A 21,497-nucleotide genomic window follows, 5' to 3' on the forward strand; every position below is an offset into this window, starting at 1 on the left:
ATTCTCCCTTGTTTGCATGGGTTTCGCCCCCACAACCCAAACATGTGCAGACTAGGTGGATTGGCCACGCCAAATTGTCTCTTAATTGGAAAAAATGAAGTAGGTACTCTAAATTCAAAAGAAGAAGAAATAGATCCAAGGTGGTCAGCACTGACGCAATGGGCTGAAGGGTTCCTCTCTGTGCTGTAACTAGTGACTCTGACACTATTTCCCCCCCCCAAAAAAGCAAAACTGGCCATTGATGCCTTTGAGCAGAATGGAAACTTCTTTTACCAGTAGGCTGTACATCGAGCTGGTTAGAATCTTTATCACAAATAACCACTAACTCCATTTTCTCAACACCAAATGCATTCCTCTCCCTGGTGGATGCCTCAGCTAAACTGGACCGTTGCAACTGTGGTGTAATATTTGACCCTCTGCTGAGCTTCTGGCCTCATACCCTCTCCATCAATCAGTGCCTACATCTATTTCCATAATATTGCTGATTTCTGTCACCTTCCTCACATATACTGCTGAAAATCCTCTCCAGTGTCTTTTTAACCTATAGATTTAATAATCCTGCCCAGCCTCCCAACTTTCAGAAACAACCTCACGTAATGTAATGTGATGGAGAGCATTTTAGTGATAACGACCACAGCATGGTACAATTTAAGTTTATTATGGACAAGAAAATAGACAAATTGCAGATAAAGGTCTTGGATTGGGGAGAGCAGATTTTAGTCAAATAAGGCAGGATCTGACCGAGGTAGATTGGAACAGGTTACTGGTGGGGAGATCTACACGAGCAGTGGGGGTGTTCAAAGAGGAAATGGGGAGGGTACAGGCCCAACATGTTCCCTCTCTGGTAATAGGAAGGAGTAACAAGCCCAGAGAACCATGGTTAACCAGAGATATTCAAGATACAATGAGACAGAAGAGAGAGGCTTTTAATAAGTCCAAGGGGAGCAAATCAACAGCGGCATTAGTGAAGTACAGAAAGTGCAGTTTGGAGCTTAAGAAAGCAGTTAGGAGAGCAAAGAGGGGATATGAGAAATCTCTAGCTGGTAAAAGTGGTGAAAAAGTAGGGCCCATTAGGGACCAAGGGGGGAATCTGAGAGTGGAGCAGAGGACATTGGTAGGGTGTTAAATTAATATTTCCCATCTGTCTTCACACAAGAGAATGAGGAGGCAGATATGGAACTCTAGGAGAGAGACTGTGAGGTTATTGTGCAAGTTGTCATGGGGAGTGACAAGATATTGGAGGTGTGGCAAGCTCAAATGTGGAAAAATCTACAGGTCTGGACAAATTGCATCCCAGGTTGCTGTGGGAGGTGAGGGAGGAGATTACAGGGGCCCTGATCCAAATTTTTAGTTCTTCTCTCATGGGAAAGGTGCCAGAGGACTGGAGAATTGCGAAGGTGGCCCCATTATTTAAGAAAGGCTGTTGGGATAAGCCAGGGAACGACAGACCAGTGAGTCTCATGTCAGCGGTGGGGAAACTAATGGAGGAAGTTCTGAAGGAGGGAATCTATCTCCACTTGGAGAGGCAAGATTTGATCAGGAATAGTCAGCATGGCTTTGTCAAAGGGAGGTCATGCCTAACAAATTTGATTGAATTTTTTGAGCACGTGACGAAGTGTGTAGATTAGGGTAGTGTAATTGATGTAGTTTACGTGGATTTCAGCAAAGCATTTAACAAGATCCTACATGAGAGACTTATAAAGAAGGTAAATGCACATGTGATACAGGGGAACTTGGAAAGGTGGATTCAAAGCTGGCTGAGCTCTGGGGGAAAGAGGGTGATGACAGACTGCTGCGTTAGTGACTGGAAGCCGTTGTCCAGTGGTGTACCACAGGGATCTCTGCTGGGTCCCCTATTATTCGTCATTCGTATAAACGACTTGGGTGACTATGTGGGGGATAGGATCAGTAAGTTTGGTGACACAAAGGCCGGGTTAATGGTGAGGCTGAGTGTCTTGGGTTACAGGAAGATATGGACGCGATGGCCAAATGGGCAGAAAAGTGCAGGTGGAATTTAATCCTGAAAAGTATGAGATGTTACACTTGGAAGGAGCAATTTGACAACAAAATATTCAATGAATGGCATCACACTGGGAAGTCCTGAGGAACAATGAGACCATGACGTGTTTGTAAATAGATCTCTGAAGACAGAAGGGCAGGTTAATAGGGCAGTGAAAAAGGCATGTGGTACACTTTACTTTATCAATCGTGGCTTAGACTACAAAATCAAGGAAGTCATGTTGGAGTTATATAGAACATTGGTGAGGCCACAGCTGGAGTACTGGTTGCCACATTATAGGAAGGATGTTACAACAGGATGTTGCCTGGGATGGAACATTTTAGTTATGAAGAGAGGTTGGATAGACTTGGGTTGTTTTCGCTGGAGCAGAGACGACTGAGTGGGGACCTGATCGAGGTGTACACGATTATGAGGGGCATGAACAGGGTGGATAGGGAACAACTGTTCCCCTTAGCTGAAGGGTTGATTACGAGGGAACACAAGTGCAAGGTGAGGGGCGGGCGATTCAGGGTGGATTTGAGAAAAAAAAGCTTTTTATCCAGAGGGTGGTGATGGTCTGGAATTCACTGCCTGGCAGGGTGGTAGAGGCGGGTTGCCTCTACCACCTGGATGAGCACTTGGCGCGTCTTAACATTTGAGGTTATGGGCCAAATGCTGGCAAATGGGATTAGGATTGGTAGATCAGGTACCTTTCATGCGGCTGTGCAGACTCGATGGGCTGTTTCTTTTTGCTTTGCCAGAAGGCCCAGGATTTTATTGTAAAAGCTAAATAGAATAGTTTCCAAACTGCAATAGGTGGATTTTAACTTGTGTTCTCTGAATTATTAGTCTTGATTTCTGTCTTGCTAATCCAACCCTAAATTTTTATTTAATTTGTTTAAATTTCAAAGTAGTGGAATCATTATATTTTAATTTATTGATCATTGAAAGTAATGATTTGTGTTGGGGCAGCACGGTGGTGCAGTGGGATAGCCCTGCAGCCTCACGGCGCCGAGGCCCTAGATTCAATTCCGGTCTGGGTCACTGTCCGTGTGGAGTTTGCACATTCGCCCCGTGTTTGCGCGGGTTTTGCCCCCACAACCCAAAAAGATGTGCAGGGTGGGTGGATTGGCCACGCTAAATTGCCCCTTAATTAGAAAAAATTAATTGGGTAATGATTTGTGTTTATTTCCAACAAGTGTCAGTAGCCTGGCAGGGCCTGTGACAAGTGAGTTGTAATTCTGCACCAGAAATAATAAACGGTAGATTTACATCTCTGAACCGTTGATCGGAGATGCACGGATTCAAGCGGTTAATATAAATGGCTAGACCTCCGGGGACCCTAAACATCGGAGGCCAATGTTTTCATGGGTTTATTAAACTGCTGTCGGATCTTGAAGCTATAAGCATAACAGTGAGTGTCTAAGGTCTTGGAGTGGTGCCAGGCAGGACAGTAAAAGAGGCAGCATATGGATTTTGGGGGTTTCTCTGACACTTCCATACAGCAACGTCACACGATGTAAAATGTGTTTTGCTATTTGCACTGATACTTGGTGGAACTGCACTCTTCTTTCTTGGTTAGAGTTGGGCAGCTAAGGAAGTGCTTAATATGAGTTGGGAGGAGGAATAGGCTACTTCGAGCTTGCTCCGCCATTCAATAAGATAATGATTGATCTGACTGTAACCTCCCGCCTACCCCTGGTAAACACTCCACCCATCCCCCGAACCTACCTAACTCAGCCGTGAAAACATTCAAAGACTCTGCTTCCACCCTTTTGAGGAAGGGAGTTCCAAAGACTTACTACCCTCTGAGAAAAAACATTTCTCCTCATCTGTCTTAAATGGTTGACCCCTTATTTTTAAGCAATGACCTCTAGTTCTAGGTCAGGGGTGGGCAAACTTTTCCGTACAAGGGCCACATTCAGAAATTCACAATTTTAAAGGGCCGCATAGTATATTAAGTAAAATAATTAATATTTAAAATAGCCAAAATAAAAGGTTTTTTAAAGAAAAAAAAGCAATTAATTTTTATTAATTAATATTTTAAAGTAGAAACTTTACATGAAACACATTTATTTGAAAAACAAAGTAACTCAGTTTAAAGAAAAAAAGCAATTAATTTTTATTAATTAATATTTTAAAGTAGAAACTTCACATGAAATGCATGTTGTGCCGAGCATTGATCATCCTACTCAAGTCAATGTATCCACCCTATACCAGTAACCCAACAGCCCCCCCATTATGAATGAAAATGAAAAATGAAAATCGCTTATTGTCACGAGTAGGCTTCAATGAAGTTACTGTGAAAAGCCCCTAGTCGCCACATTCCGGCGCCTGTCCGGGGAGGCTGGTACGGGAATCGAACCGTGCTGCTGGCCTGCTTGGTCTGCTTTAAAAGCCAGCGATTTAGCCTTGTGAGCTAAACCAGCCCCTTAACCTTAAAATTTAAAAAAAATTTTATTTTATTTTTTATGACTTGATCTTGGTGGGCCGCATAAAGACCTTTGGTGGGTCGCATGCGGCCCGCGGGCCGTAGTTTGCCCACCCCTGTTCTAGATTCTCCCACAAGTGGACACATCTTCTCTATATTTGCCCTGTCAAGACCCTTCAGGATCTTGTATGTTTCAATCAAGTTTGTTTCAATTGTGCAGAAAGTGTGGAATAACTAACTGCAAAGGTAGTTTTGTAAAATAAATTTAGAATACCCAATTCATTTTTTCCAATTAAGGGTCAATTTAGCATGGCCAATCCACCTACCCTGCATATCTTTGTGTTGTGGGGGTGAAACCCATGCAAACACAGGGAGAATGTGCAAACTCCACACGGACAGTGACCCAGAGCCGGGATCGAACCTGGGACCTCAGCACCACGAGGCAACAGGGCTAACCCACTGCGCCACTGTGCTGCCCAACTGCTAAGATAGTTAACAAATGAGACCAGGCCTCTTTTGAGTGGAGCACCACCATGTGGAAAATTGGATACCCACTGTGGAGGCATAAGAGATATTGAGATACAGAGCTGGATATTGTTGGTAGATATGTAATAATAATAATCTTTATTAGTGTGACAAGTAGGCTTACATTAACACTGCAATGTTAGGGGCTGGTTTAGCACACTGGGCTAAATCACTGGCTTTGAAAGCAGACCAAGGCAGGCCAGCAGCACGTTTCAATTCCCGTACCAGCCTTTCCGAACAGGCGCCGCAATGTGGCGACTAGGGGCTTTTCACAGTAACTCCATTGAAGCCTACTCGTGACAATAAGCGATTTTCATTTTTTTTCAATGAAGTCACTAAAATCCCCGAGCCGCCACGCTGTTGTTCCTGTTCGGCTCCACTTGGGGGAAAATTCAGAATGTCCAATTCACCTAACGTGTACGTCTTTTGGAACTGATCTCTTTTTACCTGTTGATAAAGCCAGTGAGGATCGGTGTATAGATGAGGAAGAGGAAGCGGCCAAAAAAAAAAATCCCATGGTACTGCAGAGGTAATGATGTAGGAGTGGAAAGAAAGACTGTTATTAAAAATACATTAGCCATAGTTGGATAGCCAGGTGTGAACCTAGGGCTGTCCCACTAAGCGAAGCCATGGAACAGCAGCTAAAAGCAGGATGGTCTGGTCAACAGTGTTAAAGCTGCAAACAAAACACTCAAATTACTGTCACTCGGTGATATCATTTGTTAGCTTGGAGCCATTTAACTTCTGCAACATATGGCATATAGCAGATTGGAGAGATTTAAAGATGGATTGAAGGAAATGTCATAGATTTGAGAGGTGGCATCATATTCAACACTTTGAAGAGAAAGGGAGGCTGGAGATTGGGTGATGACTATTTTGAAGAGGGGGGACAATGATGGCTAACAGAACTAAGGAAGGGGAAGTATTTAAAGTCTTGGGTAACATGAGAGACAAGGACATTTGGTCATCGGATCCGAGGAAGGCTCAAAGGAGCACTAAGTGGGTCTTGTACAAAATTGGAGATAGTATGAGGATGCAGATGATGGAATTCTCGCTGCAGAATACCCAGTCTCAGCTCCACTTTGGTAGCCTGGTATTTGTTATGGCCTGCTCAGTCTGGCTTGTATATAGTAGCATACCAGTGATGGTGGTGCTACTGGAAGGGGACAATGGTTCGGTACTTTTGTTTCGGAGATGGTAGTTCCCTTGTGTTTACATGGCACAAATGTTACTCCTACTTCCCAGCTTAGGGATTTCAATTTTCCACAGCTATAATTTCTAGTTGTTTACAGACTTGATTTGTAGATTTTCTAAACTTTTTATGCAAGAACTGAGAGAGAATTGTGAGCAGTTGTTCTCAGTACTATCACTCATAGTTTTTGCATTGCCCAATAAGCTTAAGAAATGACTACTTCTTTGCATTCTAGGATGTTTTCATGTAAAGACCACCGTATAACTGTTGTTTCTATTCAGAAGCTGGAATGTCACAATCTGAATAGCTGCAGTTATAGTTAAGTGTGCAGTGCCTGAATTAGTGCACTCCACAAAATGTCCACAGTAGATCACAAAATGGCAGCCAGCAATTGCCATCCTGTCGAAAGCTGCCATTCTCCCCATATTCATTAAAAGCCTGGGTTTAAAATCTGTAACCGTTGCACTGGATGTATACGTAAATGTTGTTTATATGAGTAGTTCAACTTCTAGTAAAATATTTGGGAGATGGCAAAAACACTAAACCAGTGTTTTTAGTGCCAATTTCTCTCTTAAAAAGAACAGTAGGTTTTGATTCTTTATCAGAATAAAAGTTGTTTCCTGATTAACTTAAGGGAAAATGGCACTGAGGTCAGTGGCAGAGGAATTATATTCATGTGTTGCCTCTGATTTATTTTTAAACCAGTAAACCAATAGATGAACCTTTTAACCAGGAGCTAACAGCAGCAATGCTGCCCCCTTTGGTGGGGTGCCTTAAAAGTGTCTTGGAAAGAGCATATCTCTGGGGTTTGCCAGAAAATATAATATCTGACGTGGAAATTTATACAGCACAACTGTTGAGGGAAGGCTGTCATCGAGTCCCTGATCTTGGATTGTATGTTGGCTCCTCATCTTATGATTAATAATATTTGGCACAAAAGGAGGGATAGATATATGGAAGAACATCTATACCCTGCAAAGGGTGAACACTCTTGGTTTGTGGGCTGTTCCATTATACTAAAACCATATGTTGCAATATTTCAATTATATTTCAGAAAAGCATAGAAATTTACAGCATGGAAGGAAACCATTCAGCCCATTGTAGCCATCCAGCCTAATCCCATTAATATCATGAGAATCCAATAGCTGTTCGAGAAATTTATGTGCTGGGAACACTGTTGCAAAGATAGGGGATATGATGGAGACTGCTAGAAGTCTATCAAAGATGGCAGAAGCTTCCATGGACATGTACATTTTGAATCTTGTTTTATTGCTTAATTGAGATCAACTTTTATAGAACACTTCCTCGACTTCCTGATTGTGGACATTTTCAGTGATTGGATTGGGTGCTAAACATTGATGTTAGTAGAGGCGTTGCTCTTTCTACAGTGGCTATGTTCACAAACTTTCAGGTATCTCGCCCTTTGTATCAGCTCCTGCTTAAGATGTTCCAGTCACACGAGCTGATGGTGGTTGTACTGTGTCGCTGGAGCATAGCCTGAGTCCTGCCCGGTTGACTTGCAGCAGACTGGGCCTGCTCTTATACTCTTGTGATGTGTACAATACTTGATAAGAATTGTACATGATGCTACGCAACAATTCATTACATTCCTACATTCTCTGCATTAATATCAATTATTCCTTTTTGTTATATTGTTGGTTTCTTATTCAAAGTTTAGAGAGAGTTCAGAGAATGTCACTGCTTCCTTAATAATAAGTGACTGTTGTTATAAGGTGCTGGCTTGTCTTGTGATGGTCACTTTGAGTATAATTTCGATAAGGCAGGCCCAATGGCAGTAATGAATGTCAGTCACTATTTTAAACAGTGGTTGCTTTAAGAGTGAGTGAGTGAAAACCATGGGACACCTTTACTGGCTAGTCTTGTAATGTTAATATACGTCCTTGCTGATAACATGTATTACATTCAACAGAGAGAAAGTACATATTGTAGAAGAGGGAAAAAGGTCCCATTTGTGGTTCAATTTTTTTCCAGGCTTGTAAATATGTTGGTTCGTTTTCTCTTTCCTTTATCTACATGGCGGTATTTTGGAAAAATAATACATCTGTCTGAATTGTGTGAACAATTTGGCTGTTGGGATTATATTTTCACCAGTAACTAATCACTGGTCAATTTCCTTTATCAGCCAACCAGCCCTATGGACCAGATGGGGATGAAGAGACCTCAGCTGTATGGCGGCAGCAATAATCCATATGCACAGCAAGCACCACCGCAACAGAGCGGACCTTACCCAGGACAACCGTATGGACCTCCAGCGCCTCAGCGCTATCCCGTGGGTGTGCAGGGCCGGGCCCAAGGCACCATGGGGGGCGGGCTACAGTACCCACAACAGGTGAGAAATTACTGCAGTGCCACAATCATCGGTGTATATTGGCATCATTTGTGCGTCACTTGTCAAACTGGACTTTGTTTAAATTGTGTTGATGTGCTTGCACTACTTGTAATATTTATAAAGGTGGTTTCTTTTTCTATAATCAAGACATTCTCAGTATGCCTTTAGTAGTTATGTCAGGCCATGTATCTTCAAATCCTATAGCAAAGTCCAATTGGCCATGGCTTTTTCATTTAGCTATGTCCTAATACCTGTTTCTGTTTCATGGGGGGAGACACGACAAAAACAAACGGTACAAGCACTAAACTTTGTGCTGGGAGAACAGATACCCGTGCCTCTTTATCAACATAAAGGGGAGGAGGGAAGGGGAGTGCTAGGCAGATCAGCTGGGTCGCATCTTGCTGGATGTAGAACTCCATGCATTGATACTAATTGAAACCAAGCTGTGAAAAAGTTTGTGAGCAAAGGATAGGTGGTGATGGCATTGTCATCTCTTCTCACAAGATTTTTGAGCAGGTGGACCTGGTCACGGACTGTCCTGATTCTTATTTAATTTTCCCACACAGTTTCTCCACCAAGATTTCTATTGTTGCTAATGATGGTGCCATGATTTGTGCTGATTTACATAAAAAAGTTTGGGTGGGCACAAGGAGAAGTTGGGTTGAAGAATTCAATTGATCTGTCCTTACTTACACTTTGTAGCTGTTCGCTTCCCAATGTGAATTGAAATTACATTTCAGAGAATTTGCGCCCATAACTGAGTTTTACTGTTTTCCTCAACCCTTAGTTACACTTCATTGTTGCATTCGTGGATCTTGGGCCGCTGTGATTCGTTATGGAAGAGGTTTAACTCAATTTTCGATCTAGTTTATGTTCTGTATTATTGTCCACTTCTCAATTGCTATTTGCTGATATTTGGTCCCTTATTCTTTTGGAGTGGAGTGTTTTTCTGGGCTGACGGGAATTGAGGATGTATTCTGTGGAAGCTTGCTGTCTCTGGATCATTTCAAAAGCACTGATAAAATGGTTGTCATCATTGTATTTGTAAGTAGGTAAAAGAAAGGGAGACAGAAAAAGTCCCCAAATTGCATTAGATTAAAGATCAATGAGTAGCCTGCACTTTCTTAGTTACTGTATCTAGGCAATGACCTGAAAACCAGAACTGTAAAATGAGTCGTGGCTGTTGACCATCTTGGAACAATAGTTTTGTTTGTGTTACAAAATCCACGTTCAAAAGCTGATATGATATAGTTGATGCCCTAATCTGTCCCTATCTATATGCCCTGCATGACTATATAGGACAGTAAGTGGAAAATGTGAAAGGTGGCTGGTGCTGGTGAACCCTAACCCAAACCCAGGGTTAGGGTCAGTGCAGGAAACTGAACTAAACGAGGCCTCGGTGGGATATTTTCCGCTGAGGACCCGGACTGCAACAGAGTTACGTTAAATGGCGGGGTGTTTCTTGGCGTTGTGAGCATAGGGAAACACTCAGCTAAACGCACTCGACATGGGACTCTGTTGCAATTTGATTTGATCAAGCCCCAATTCCTTGAACATGAAATGGGAAAAGTTGATAATGGAGGTCAAGGGGAACATCTAGGGATCAGCAATCAAAACACAAGTTCAGAGAAAACCAAGAAAAAGGAAGAGATCTAGGGGAAAAGGGAAATCTCTTTTTTAAAGTTAACATTTCACGTCAATGATCTGTCATCAACAAACTATATTGAAGGTTGATCATTGATCTGAAACATTAACTTTGTTCTCTCCTCACATGCTGCCTAATTGCTGAGTTTTGTTTTTGTTTCAAAATTCTACTAGAAAGAGTTTTGGGAGCAGAATCCAGTCAGTTTTTAAAATGGGTAAATAATTGGAATATAAAAATAAGGAAGCTTTAGGAAAGGAAGTGATGCAGAGTAATAAGATTTTATTAAGTACTTGGATTCATTTCTAGCAGGATGGAATTGAAAAGCAGAGAGGTTATGTTCAACTTGATTAGAACCTTGGTTGGACAACAACACTGAGTACGGTGAACAGTTCTGGTTTTCATAAAAGTCTGCACCGGCCCATCGAAAGATCACCCTACCGAGGCCCATTTCCTGCAGCCCCACTCTGAGGTGCTATTTAGCTTGGCCAATCCACTTAATAAGTGCATCTTTGGACTCCAATATCTAACTCCTTCTTGAAAACATACAATATTTTGGCTTCAGCTGCTTTCTGTGGTAGAGAATTCCACATGCTCGCCACTCTCTGGTGTATAAATTTCTCCTCATCTCCGTCCTGAATGGTCTATCCAGTTGTCTCAGACTATGACCCCTGGTTCTAGTCTCCCGATCATTGGGAACATCCTTCCTGCACTCGCCTGAGGTCTCCAAGGCAAAGGGGTTAGATCCTAGGACCTCGATTGATCAGGCAAAATGCATTTTAGAGTGAGACAGTTAATATGCAGCTTGCCAAATACTAACCTGACAATAATGGTCAGGATTCAGATTGTGATCTAATGGGATCTTGTGAAGCATGGCGAGCTGGTAGATTCCGGAAGCGTGATACCCCAGCCTCTACAGGCTATGCCCCCATTCAGGCGCAACTCGGCCGGTAGATTTTGGTATTTTGTCTTGCACTAAAATCAGGCCGATCTCCACTGATCTTCCAATACCTCTATGCTGTGAGGCTGCTTGGCTGTTCTACATTATTGGGTGGACTTCAATTTCCTTCAGTCACACATTGAGAAGACTAAATACCAACCGCAAGCACTAAATAAGTATATTGTAGAGTGTGGAGGATGAGAAAGGCCTCCAATACATATTGCTCAAAAATAAATAGTTAAAGCCATCAAATGCAAGCAACATTCTGGGATTTCTGAATGGAGGTCTTGAATGTGTGTAAAGGAATACATGTTGTAGAAAGCAGTGATAGTAAACCGCGTAGATTCACCAGGATGATCCCACAGTTGGGAAATAATAGGAAGAAAGATTTGAGATGCAAAAGAGATTTAATAGTAGTTTCAATTAAGTTAATATGGAAATCTGTGGCGATCACTAAACTTGAGATTAGGGGCACTTTATTTTAAGGAGTGTGAAACGCTTTGCCACAGAGTGTTTGAGGCAGAGGCCATTTCATTTTTTAATATGAAGTGTATAAATATTTGATGCCGATGAAAGTACAGGGTCCTGGTGGGAGCTTACAGGGTACTAGGATGTGTTTTGGTTTGCACAAGAAGAGAATCAACATAATCATGATGGCCTCCTGCTATACTGTAAACTTCTATGGTTGCATTGAACATGTTTGGATTTCATTCAGTCCTGAACCACCCATGTGGTGAATCCTTTGAGACTTGAAGATGTGTGTAAAATATAAATCTGGTGTTGGTAGACTATAGCTGGAAGACACTGGGTTTATATCTATTATTGGCAACTATATCGAGAGCTGGTTGTCAGTGTGGTGCTTGGCAATTACAAGTGTGCCCCTTTTGAGGTTCATCTTTGTTCAACATGCTTCAGATATCCTTTCAGAAAACACTGAATGTTATTCTTTTGAGGGATGGTGTTTTGGATCCCATTGCCTTGGTGATTCCCTCCCCATTATCTTCCTGTGTTTCTGGACAATCTCATCAGGTCTGACAGCATCTGTGGAGTGAGACGGGAGCTAATGTTTTGAGTCTGGATGACTTTGTCAATCATAGTATATAGAATTTACAGTGCAAAAGGAGGCCCATCGAGTCTACACCGGCTCTTGGAAAGAGCACCCTATCCAAGCCCACACCTCTGCCCTATCCCCATAACCCAGTAACCCCACCCAACACTAAGGGCAATTTTGGACACTAAGGGCAATGTAGCATGGCCAATCCACCTAACCTGCACATCTTTGGACTGTGGCAGGAAACCAGAGCACCTGGAGGAAACCCACGCACACGCTGGGAGAACGTGCGGACTCCGCACAGACAGTGACCCAAGCCGGGAATCGAACCTGGGACCATGGAGCTGCGAAGCAATTGTGCTAACCACTATGCTATCGTGCTGCCCTAAAGCTAGAGAGAACTATAAATGGGGTCAGATTTATACTGTGGCGGTGGTGTTATTTTTGGGGGGGGGGGGGGGGGGGGGAAAGAGATGGATAGTGTGTCAGTGATAGGTGGAGATTGACAACGATGTCGAAGACGAGACCAAAGGAATGTAAATAAAGGTGATTAAAGCTACGAAGTGTGCTGCTTGTGGCACATAAAGAGGTTAGAATGTGTGAGTGGCAGAAAAAAGGTGAGCAGTGTGTCAAAGGACAACTAGGAACAGTTGGCCCAAGTGGGATGGGGGAGGGGGACATTGGTGAGGGAAAAATAGATCGATGGAAGAAATGAAAATAAATGAATCAAAATAAAGATAGGGTGGAGGAGAGAGTTCACAGTCTAAAGTTGTTGAACTCAATGTTAAGTCCGGAAGGCCTAATCTGCAGATGAGATGCTGTTGCCCCAGTTTGCACTGTGCTTCACTGGAACATTGCAGCAGGCCATGGATGGACATGTCGACGTGAGAGCAGGAGGGTGCGTTGGAATGGCAAGTGACAGGAAGGTCTGGATCCAGCTTGCGGACGAACTGGAGGTATTCTGTGAAGTGGTTACCCAGTCGGCGTTTAGTCTCTCCAATGTAGAGTAGACCGCATTTGGAGCAGAAAATGCAATAGACCAGATTTAAGGAGGTGCATGTGAAGGGCTGACTCACTTGAAAGGAGTGTTTCGGGCCTGAGATGGTGAGCGGGAAGGAGGTAAAGGAGCAGGAGCTACACTTTCTGCGATTACTTGGGAAGGTGCCGTGGGAAGAAAGTGAGGTGTTGGGGGTGATGGAGGAGTGGACCAGGGTGTCTCGGAGGGAACAGTCCTTGCGAAATGCTGACGGGGAGTGTGGGGAAGCTGTGTTTGGTGGTCGAATCATGCTGGAGTTGACTGAACTAACGGAGGATGATTCTTTGAATGCGGAGGTTGGTGGGGTGAAAAGTGAGGACAAAGGGGACTCTATCCTGGTACTGGGAGGAGGAGAGGGGTGAGTGCGAAGGTGCGTCGGACATGGCTGAGGTCCCTGTCGATCACAGTGGGTGGGAAACCCCGATTAAGGAAGAATGAAGACATGTCAGCAGCACCGTTTTGGAAAGTGACGTAATCGGAACAGATGCTATGGAGACAAAGGAACTGGGAGAATGGGATGGAGTCTTGTAGTTGAGTGTAGCTGTGGGAGTCGGTGGGTTTGCAATGGATATTAGTGGACAGTCTATCCCCAGAAATTGAAATAGAAAGGTCAAGGAAGGGAAGTGTCAGAGATGGACCATGTGAAGGTGATAGAAGGGTGGAAATTGGAAGCGAAATTAATATATTTTTCCAGGTCCAGACAGGAAAATGAAGCAGCACCGAAACAGTCCTCGATGTACCGATAAGAGTTGTGGGGTGGGCCGGGTTAAGACTGGAACAAGGAATGTTCCACATACCCTATATAAGGAGAGACTGACAAAGCTGGGACCTGTGCAGGTACCCATGGCCACACCTCTGGTTTGGAGGAAATGAGACATGTTGAAGAAGTTGTTGTTCAGTGAGCGGACAAGTTCAGCCACTCATCCCCTGACTCTACATACTCTGCCCTTATGAAAGGCCTTTAAAAAATCCAGGTAAATACATTTAGTGCCATTGTCTACCCCCTTTGTTACCTTTTTTTAAAAATCTGAAAGGTTGGTCAAGCAAAACGTTACCATTTGAAACCCTTGTTGATTATTCTTTATTATATTTCTCTGTTCTAGATGTTCTTCCATTCCCTCAAGAGAGATGCCATATTTTTTCTAATACTGATAAGCTGACTAGTACATAATTCCCTGGACATGTTCTGTCCCCCTTAAATGTAGGAATTTATTAGTTGTCTGCCAGTCCTCTTGTACAACATCTTTTTGTAACAAACGATTATATATTTAGTAAAAATGCCTCTGCTGTCTCTTCCCTAGATTCTGTTAACGTGTATGAATTTAATTCATCCCGAACAGGGGCTTTATTCTCTTGAGTTTGTTTAATTTATTCAGCACTTATTGCTTATCTCACAGTGATATGTCTACCGTTTCTATTTCACTGGTAAATATTTGAAAATATATATTTTTTTATTAGGTTAAAAAATTTTTTTTTTAACAAAATAATAAAGAAAAAATGCAGAACAGATACAGTGAATTACTGCAAATATGCAAACAAACATGACAGGTTGATTTTGGAGGTAGTGTCTCCAGACCGGATCAATCAGAAAATACAGCAATTAGGGGAAGGAAAAGGAAATAGCCTTATAAATAAGATCGGATATCATCCCAGGCCTTTATGTATTGCAAGAACAAGACTTACAATATCGCTCAAAGGAAATCCAACAGGAGTAGGTTAGAAAGGTGGATCCTATGTGAAATGGGGGTCCCACGTTTTACGGAATGGATCACAGACATCAAGAATTCTATAGGGATACGTTCCATGACTAATTTGTGCCAGTTTTGAATTGAAGGATATATGTTGCTGATCCAGGAGCAGAAGATATTTTTACAAGTTGCAAAAGTTAGGATGTTGTCCAGCCTGTTTTCATTAACGCCAGTAATTGTCCCAGAATAGAAGATCCAGAATTAGGAACAAAGAATTAAGCTCTAACATATCCTCTCAAACTCCCTAACTACACCAGATGAATAGGATTGAATCTTAACACAGGTCCATGTGCAGTGTATATAATCACCCTTGGCTACCAGGCACATCAGGGATGTAGCGGGATCAAACCTGCCTCTCCGACTAGGCGCGATATGTGAGCGGTGCAGTATCTTGAACTTCATTCTATTGTAAACCAAATTTTGATTGGCATAATCCCATGTACTACCCCATGTCTCCTCTATATTAATTGACAAGTCTTTTCCCCAAGACTGCAAGGTGCCCAATGTACTAACACCGGATCGAGAACATAAGGTATCATTGAACTTGATAATCACGTCTAGGCTCCACAGCAAACAGGATTTTTTTCCACTGGGGAAATATAGGAGTTAAGATGCAGCATTGCGTTATTCAGGATAAAGTGTCATGGTTGCAGATACTCAAAAATGAGATGGGACGTCATATCGCTGGCATAGCTGCTCAAAGGATGACCAGGAGGCATTATAGAACATATCTCCCAGCCTACAAATGCCTCTATCGCGCCAAGTATCAAATCCATGGTCCACAAGACCTGGTGGGAAAGCTGGCTGCCCTGGATGGAAGAAAGAGCGGAAGTCAGTTTAGACCTCCCTTCTAGTTGGCGGACCACTCTCCACGCTCTAAGAGTGTTAACAATAAGATTTTTGTATCTAATGGAACCTGCCTTATTGTCCCCAGAAAGTAACAAGACCTGCAAAGGGTAAACCAACTAATCTGCTTCAATATTGAGTCAAATGGAGGCAACGTCCTTCCTAACCCTATCCCATATGAATCTAATGGGCAAGGCCAATTGATATAGCCTAATTCGGGACACCTAAACCCACATTTGAACCTGGGACCTGCAGCTTGGCGAAATTTAAACAAGGTTTATTCTTATTCCAAATAAACAAATTGATCATTCCATTAATCTTCTTTAAGACTCTAGCTGACAAGATTGGCAACATCTGCAAGGGCATAGCAATCTAGGCAACACATTCATTTTAATCAAGCCAATCCTACTCAGCCATGAGATTGGCAGGGCAGACCAATGGATCAAATACCACCCTAATGGAAGCAATCAACTGAGGAAGGTTAGCCCCATTCAACTGCCTAAAAGAAGGGGGTAATTGTAACAGCCAGGCACTTAAATCCCAACGGGATCACCTAAAAGGAAATTTTAAATTTGGTGGTGGTGGGTTGGCCCCTCACCCTGGCATAGCCTCTGAACCCCAATTATTTTTTTTTCCAATTAAGGGACAATTTAATGTGGCCAGTCCACCTACCCTGCACATCTTTGGGTTGTGGGGGTGAGACCCATGGAGACACGGGGAGAATGTGCAAACTCCACACGGACATGACCCGGGGCCAGGATCAAACCCGGGCCTTGAGCGCCGTGAGACAGCAGTGCTAACCACTGGGCCACCATATCGCCCCACCTCTGACCTTTTAACCAGAAAAGGAACCTGTCCAGCACACCAATCATAGTGGGATCTGACACAACCAACTTCAACACAAACAAGCAAATCATCCACATAAAGCATAATCTTATGCTGCCTCTCCTCACAACCTTGCCCTGATATCAAGGGGTCTTGCCTAATAGCCTCCACCAGCGGCTCTGTGGCCAATGGAATCAGCAAGGGGGACAGGGGACACCCCTGTCTGCAATCCAAAGTTGTCGGACCTAAAACTAATCCTGAATACTGACGCCAATGGTCTATGGTACAGCCTCTGAACCCATTTAATAAATTCCTCATCCAACCCAAATCTCTGTGTACACCAGATAATTCCACTCCACCCAATTGAAGGCTTTCTTTGCGTCTAAGGAGATCACCAGCCCATCTAGTGCCCACTTCTGGTAAGCCTGGATCATCACCGGTTAACGTTACTGGAAAACCTACCCTTCTAATCCTCCTGGACAATCATTGATAAATCTCCCTTTAACTGCTTTGCCAATACTTCAGACAGCAATTTGAAATAAACATTCATAAGCGAGATTGGCGTATAGGAGGCACATTCCTCTGGGTCCTTGCCCTTCTTCAAAATCAGGGAGACGTTTGCCTCTTGAAGCGTCCGTGGCAGCAGACCTGCCTTAAAGGAGTGACGGTACACAACAATGGCTCCATTAATAGATCCTTAAGCTGCCCCCAAAACCCCAGTGCCGTACCAAGCAGAAACTCCTTACAGGCCACAGCTACTTTATTTTTAGAGATAGGAGCACAAGGGGAAAGTGCTGATCCTCCAAAGAGTTGCATGCCACCACATCACCAGATTTATATAAATCAGCATAGAAATCCCCAAATGCACTGTTGACCTCTTCAGTTTTTATTAATACCCCCCTCATTCTAATTCCGCATGGAGAGTGAGCCCTAAATCTGTCCATTAGTCAAAAAGGACAATATTTATGTGGCTTATTCCCGAACTCATAGTTTTTGCTTTGTGAACCTTGGATTTCTCGATCTGTAAAGAATCAGGAGCCACGCTAGCTATGTTGACCCTTTTCAGCAATTGCTTGACAGGAGCCCTCCTGTACTAATTTACCTCAGCCAAGCAAACCTCCAACTGATGTTGGCGCTCTGGCATTCTCTGCCTTGTTAGTTGTGTAAGAAATAACCAATAACCTTGGGCAACACGGTGGCGCAGTGGTTAGCACTGCTGCCTCACGGCGCCGGGGTCCCAGTTTCGATCCCGGCTCTGGGTCACTGTCCATGTGGAGTTTGCACATTCGTTCCCACAACCCAAATATGTGCAGGTTAGGTGGATTGGCCATGCTAAATTTCCTCTTAATTGGAAAAAATGAATTGTGTACTCTAAATTTGTATGAGAAAATAACCAACCCACTAGCATAGGCCTTGCAGTTCTCCCACAAAGTTGAAGGAGTGACATGAGAAGGGGAGATTCCACAACAAAGGTGATGACCCTGCAGCCATACTGTCACTGCCGCCAGTAGATAACCTCCTCAACGAGGAGGAGAAGAAAAAAGCCAACAAGCTAAATGTGCCTCCCACACTATGAATCCATTCACGAAGACCTGCATTCTCCATCCACCTCCCGGCAATGGCGCCACTCGGGTTTGACATGATTAAAGAGAGGCTATGATAAGAAAAGACGATGGATAATTATCACGCGACACAGCTACCTTGAATAATAAATAATAAAAATCCTGGGAACATTTGAGGTCAAGAAAAATACATTAGTTACAGAGCTCAAATGTTAACACCTCCCATTACGAAGGATATATGACAATGAAATCCGGCAAATAACACTATGGCAGGGAGACAGTCCGGATTTCAAATTTTCCGAGCTGCAGAATATCAGTCCAACTCCCTGCCCTTTGTGGACTTAATGAAGGACAAGGCACTAGTCGGATCATCAAATGGCTTGACTGAGTAGTCAGATATCACTTTCCGGGTTGCAGGATAACGCATGGCATAATTTTTTCCAGTTACCTGGGTTGTATTTGAACTTAGTCGAAGCCTTGACGATTCAGCTGAGTCGCTGCCGAAAAGTCTAGGACAGGGAATGCTTGCTCCCTCATGGAGCCAGGTCCCACTCACCTCGCTGTCTCCGGGACACACTGCGATCTTTAAAAATGTGGCAGCGAATGATTATAGGCCTGGGACGTTGATGTCTTTTAGCCCTGAAGACAGGATACGATGCACCCTTTCTAACTTAAACATCCAGCTTAAACATCCAGCCTTCACATCCAACTTGAGAAAATGTGGTAACTAGTTCTCAAAGAATGGAGCCTTGCCTTCCCATCCTTCTGGCAGACCGATGACCCGGATATTCTTTCTCCTGCCTCGGTTCTCCAAATCTTCCAGGATTTTTGACATGCTACAAAGGTGGTTTTCCAAGGATTGAATACGAGCTTCAGCTGAGCAAGCAACATTTTTGTTCAGGATTCTTTCCTCCATTTCATCAAGCCTCTTATTCGTATTCTGCAGCTTGGCCTCTCATGAGCACTCGAATTCTCCGTTAACAAACTTGAGCCTCTGATGTATGACTCTATGATAATGTTTGCAGTTATCATATTCAGCGCCTCAGTGAGCACCTGGACAAGGGACTGACCATTTGAGGATCAAGTCGCTATATTAAAAAGGCGGCTCCACCCCCGTCTAATTAAACTGCACCCTTTTGTCGCTGAATTTCTTTGTGTTTTCTGTCAATTTCTCTCCAGTACTTACCCAAAAAGTCTTCCAGGGACACTACCAATTATTAGTTTACGGATTAGGCGAGCATGTGCTGGGAAAACAAGATAAACGACTGATTATAAAGTGAGTGGCGGCAGAGCCGTGGAAAAGCTGCTATTCCTGCGCCCGCATCACGTGGTCCCCCTCACTGGTAAATATTGAAACAAAATAATTAGTTAATATTTCTGCCATCTCTTCATTATTAACTGGCATTATCCTGCCTATCCACCAATGATTCTATTCCCATTTTTTTATTGATGAGCCTGCAATTAATTTTACTGTTTTGTGCTCGTTGATAATTTAATTTCAAACTTTTTTGCCTTCCATGGGCGATTATTGCCAAGCTCCACCGATTCCAGGACAAGGAATGAATCTTGAACTGGGCAAGGAACACACAGTCCTGCAAGTGGGAAGGGCATATAATTTGTATTTATCAAGACACTGGGGCTGACCTGGCCAAGGGCCAGACAGAGTTCAATGGAGCCCAAGGCAGCTTTATTCAGGAGCACGTATGCTTTGGGATGCTGTACCCAGCAAGACTTTGGGTGACGTACAAAAATAGAGTACACAATTTCACCATGCCGGGAGTCAATGGCCATCTTGGAGGGCCACTAAACAAAAGGGAAACCCTGGAGTGCAGGGGTATGTCTACATGGTGAGTATGGCTGACCCCGCAGGAAGGTGGTTTGGGGGGGGGGGGTTGGGTCCAAAACCCCCATCAGGATAGTCACCTGGAACATCAAGGGACTTAATGGCCAGGTGAAAAGATCTAGTGTCTCGCCCACCTGAAAACCCTGAGGGCTGACATAGTCTTCCTCCAAGAGACACATGGGGGAGAAGTATTGACCTGACATCAAGAAAGACGACACAGACTTTATCAAAAAGACCATGGCAGAAATCCCAGACCTAGACAGGGTTCACACACCCGAGGAAGGAGTTCTCCTTCACCCAGGTCCACAATTTCTACACCTGGATTGATTTTTTTGTAGTGGGAAAATCAGTGCTCCCAGGGTGGTAGGGGCAGAATACTCCGCAATGGTCATCTCCGACCATGCTCCACACTAATGGATGTGAGTTGGAGACTGGCTGAGACCCCCCCACACTCGCCCTCCTGAAGGCTGGACAAAGCCCTCCTCGCCGAGCTATGATGCGTACAAATATGGAACTTACTCCGAAACGAAACTGCAACATTCTCCCACCGACCACTACACTCCCTACCTGGACAGACGTCTGACTGCAGGCGTAATAGGGGACGGGAACTGTGCGGACATGTACGGACTGCTACTAGAAGAGGTACGGTCACCACCGGACGAGAAGTGGGAGGACTTTGGCGTGGAGATTGTGGGAGGACTCTGGATTGAAGCACTGCACAGGGCAAACTCCACCTCGTGTGCTGGGCTGTGCATTACTCAACTAAAGGTGGTGTACAGGCCACACCTGACAACACAAATGAGCGGGTTCTTCCCGAAGGTGAAGGACAAGTGTGAATGGTGCCAGGGAGGCCCGGCCAACCACGCCCACGTGTTCGAAGTGATGTTCAAGCTTGTGAGGGTGGAGCAATGACGGCTAGTGGCAGGCTTCGGGATTTTGGAGCAGCCAAAGCTGATTGTGGGGAGAGGGGCAGGCACCCTAGTCTCCGTCTCCCTGATTGCCCACCGAAGACTCCTGCTCGGCTGGCGAGCAGCAGCACCATCCAAGGCCACAGACTGGCTGTCCGATAGAGCAGAGTTTTTCAAATTAGAAAAAAATAAAATTGGCCACTTGGGGAATGTGTGGGGGTTATTCACCAGCCTGTTCCAAGGCCTGTTTGTGTCCTGCAACCATTAAGCAAGGAGGGAGGGTGGACGGAACTGGACAATGTAGAGAGAGAGATGGGGGGGGGGGGGGGGGGGGGGGGTGCAGCAAACCCGAAGCACGCAAGGACGATAGGCGTAAATAAGGTTGTGGCAATCAATTCCCGGGGGCTCAGAAACGGGGCCCCCGTTCCTGTACATAGGTTCATTTTGCACGAATGTACAAAGGTTTGTCTCTCAATATTTCCATTTATGTACCCATTTTGTAGATTCCCATTTCTTCTTTGTTTTCTATTGTGTGTTATCCATAAAAAAATTTCACTGTAAATAATTGTAAAACCAATAAAAACATTTCTTAAAAAATG

General features: G+C 43.9%; 1 protein-coding gene across 3 annotated transcripts in view; it reads left to right on the top strand.

The window, feature by feature from the left end:
* arid1ab (AT rich interactive domain 1Ab (SWI-like)) overlaps positions 1 to 21,497 on the top strand; it is a 216,245-nt gene that overhangs the window by 43,283 nt on the left and 151,465 nt on the right. For all 3 annotated transcript variants that reach the window (XM_038797821.1, XM_038797836.1, XM_038797831.1), the window contains exon 2: positions 8,291 to 8,497. In XM_038797821.1, the coding sequence (XP_038653749.1) occupies positions 8,291 to 8,497 (207 nt within the window). The remainder of the gene's footprint in view (positions 1 to 8,290; positions 8,498 to 21,497) is intronic.

Source organism: Scyliorhinus canicula, chromosome 1 (assembly GCF_902713615.1).
Source record: "Scyliorhinus canicula chromosome 1, sScyCan1.1, whole genome shotgun sequence".
In the NCBI taxonomy this organism is placed as follows: domain Eukaryota; kingdom Metazoa; phylum Chordata; class Chondrichthyes; order Carcharhiniformes; family Scyliorhinidae; genus Scyliorhinus; species Scyliorhinus canicula.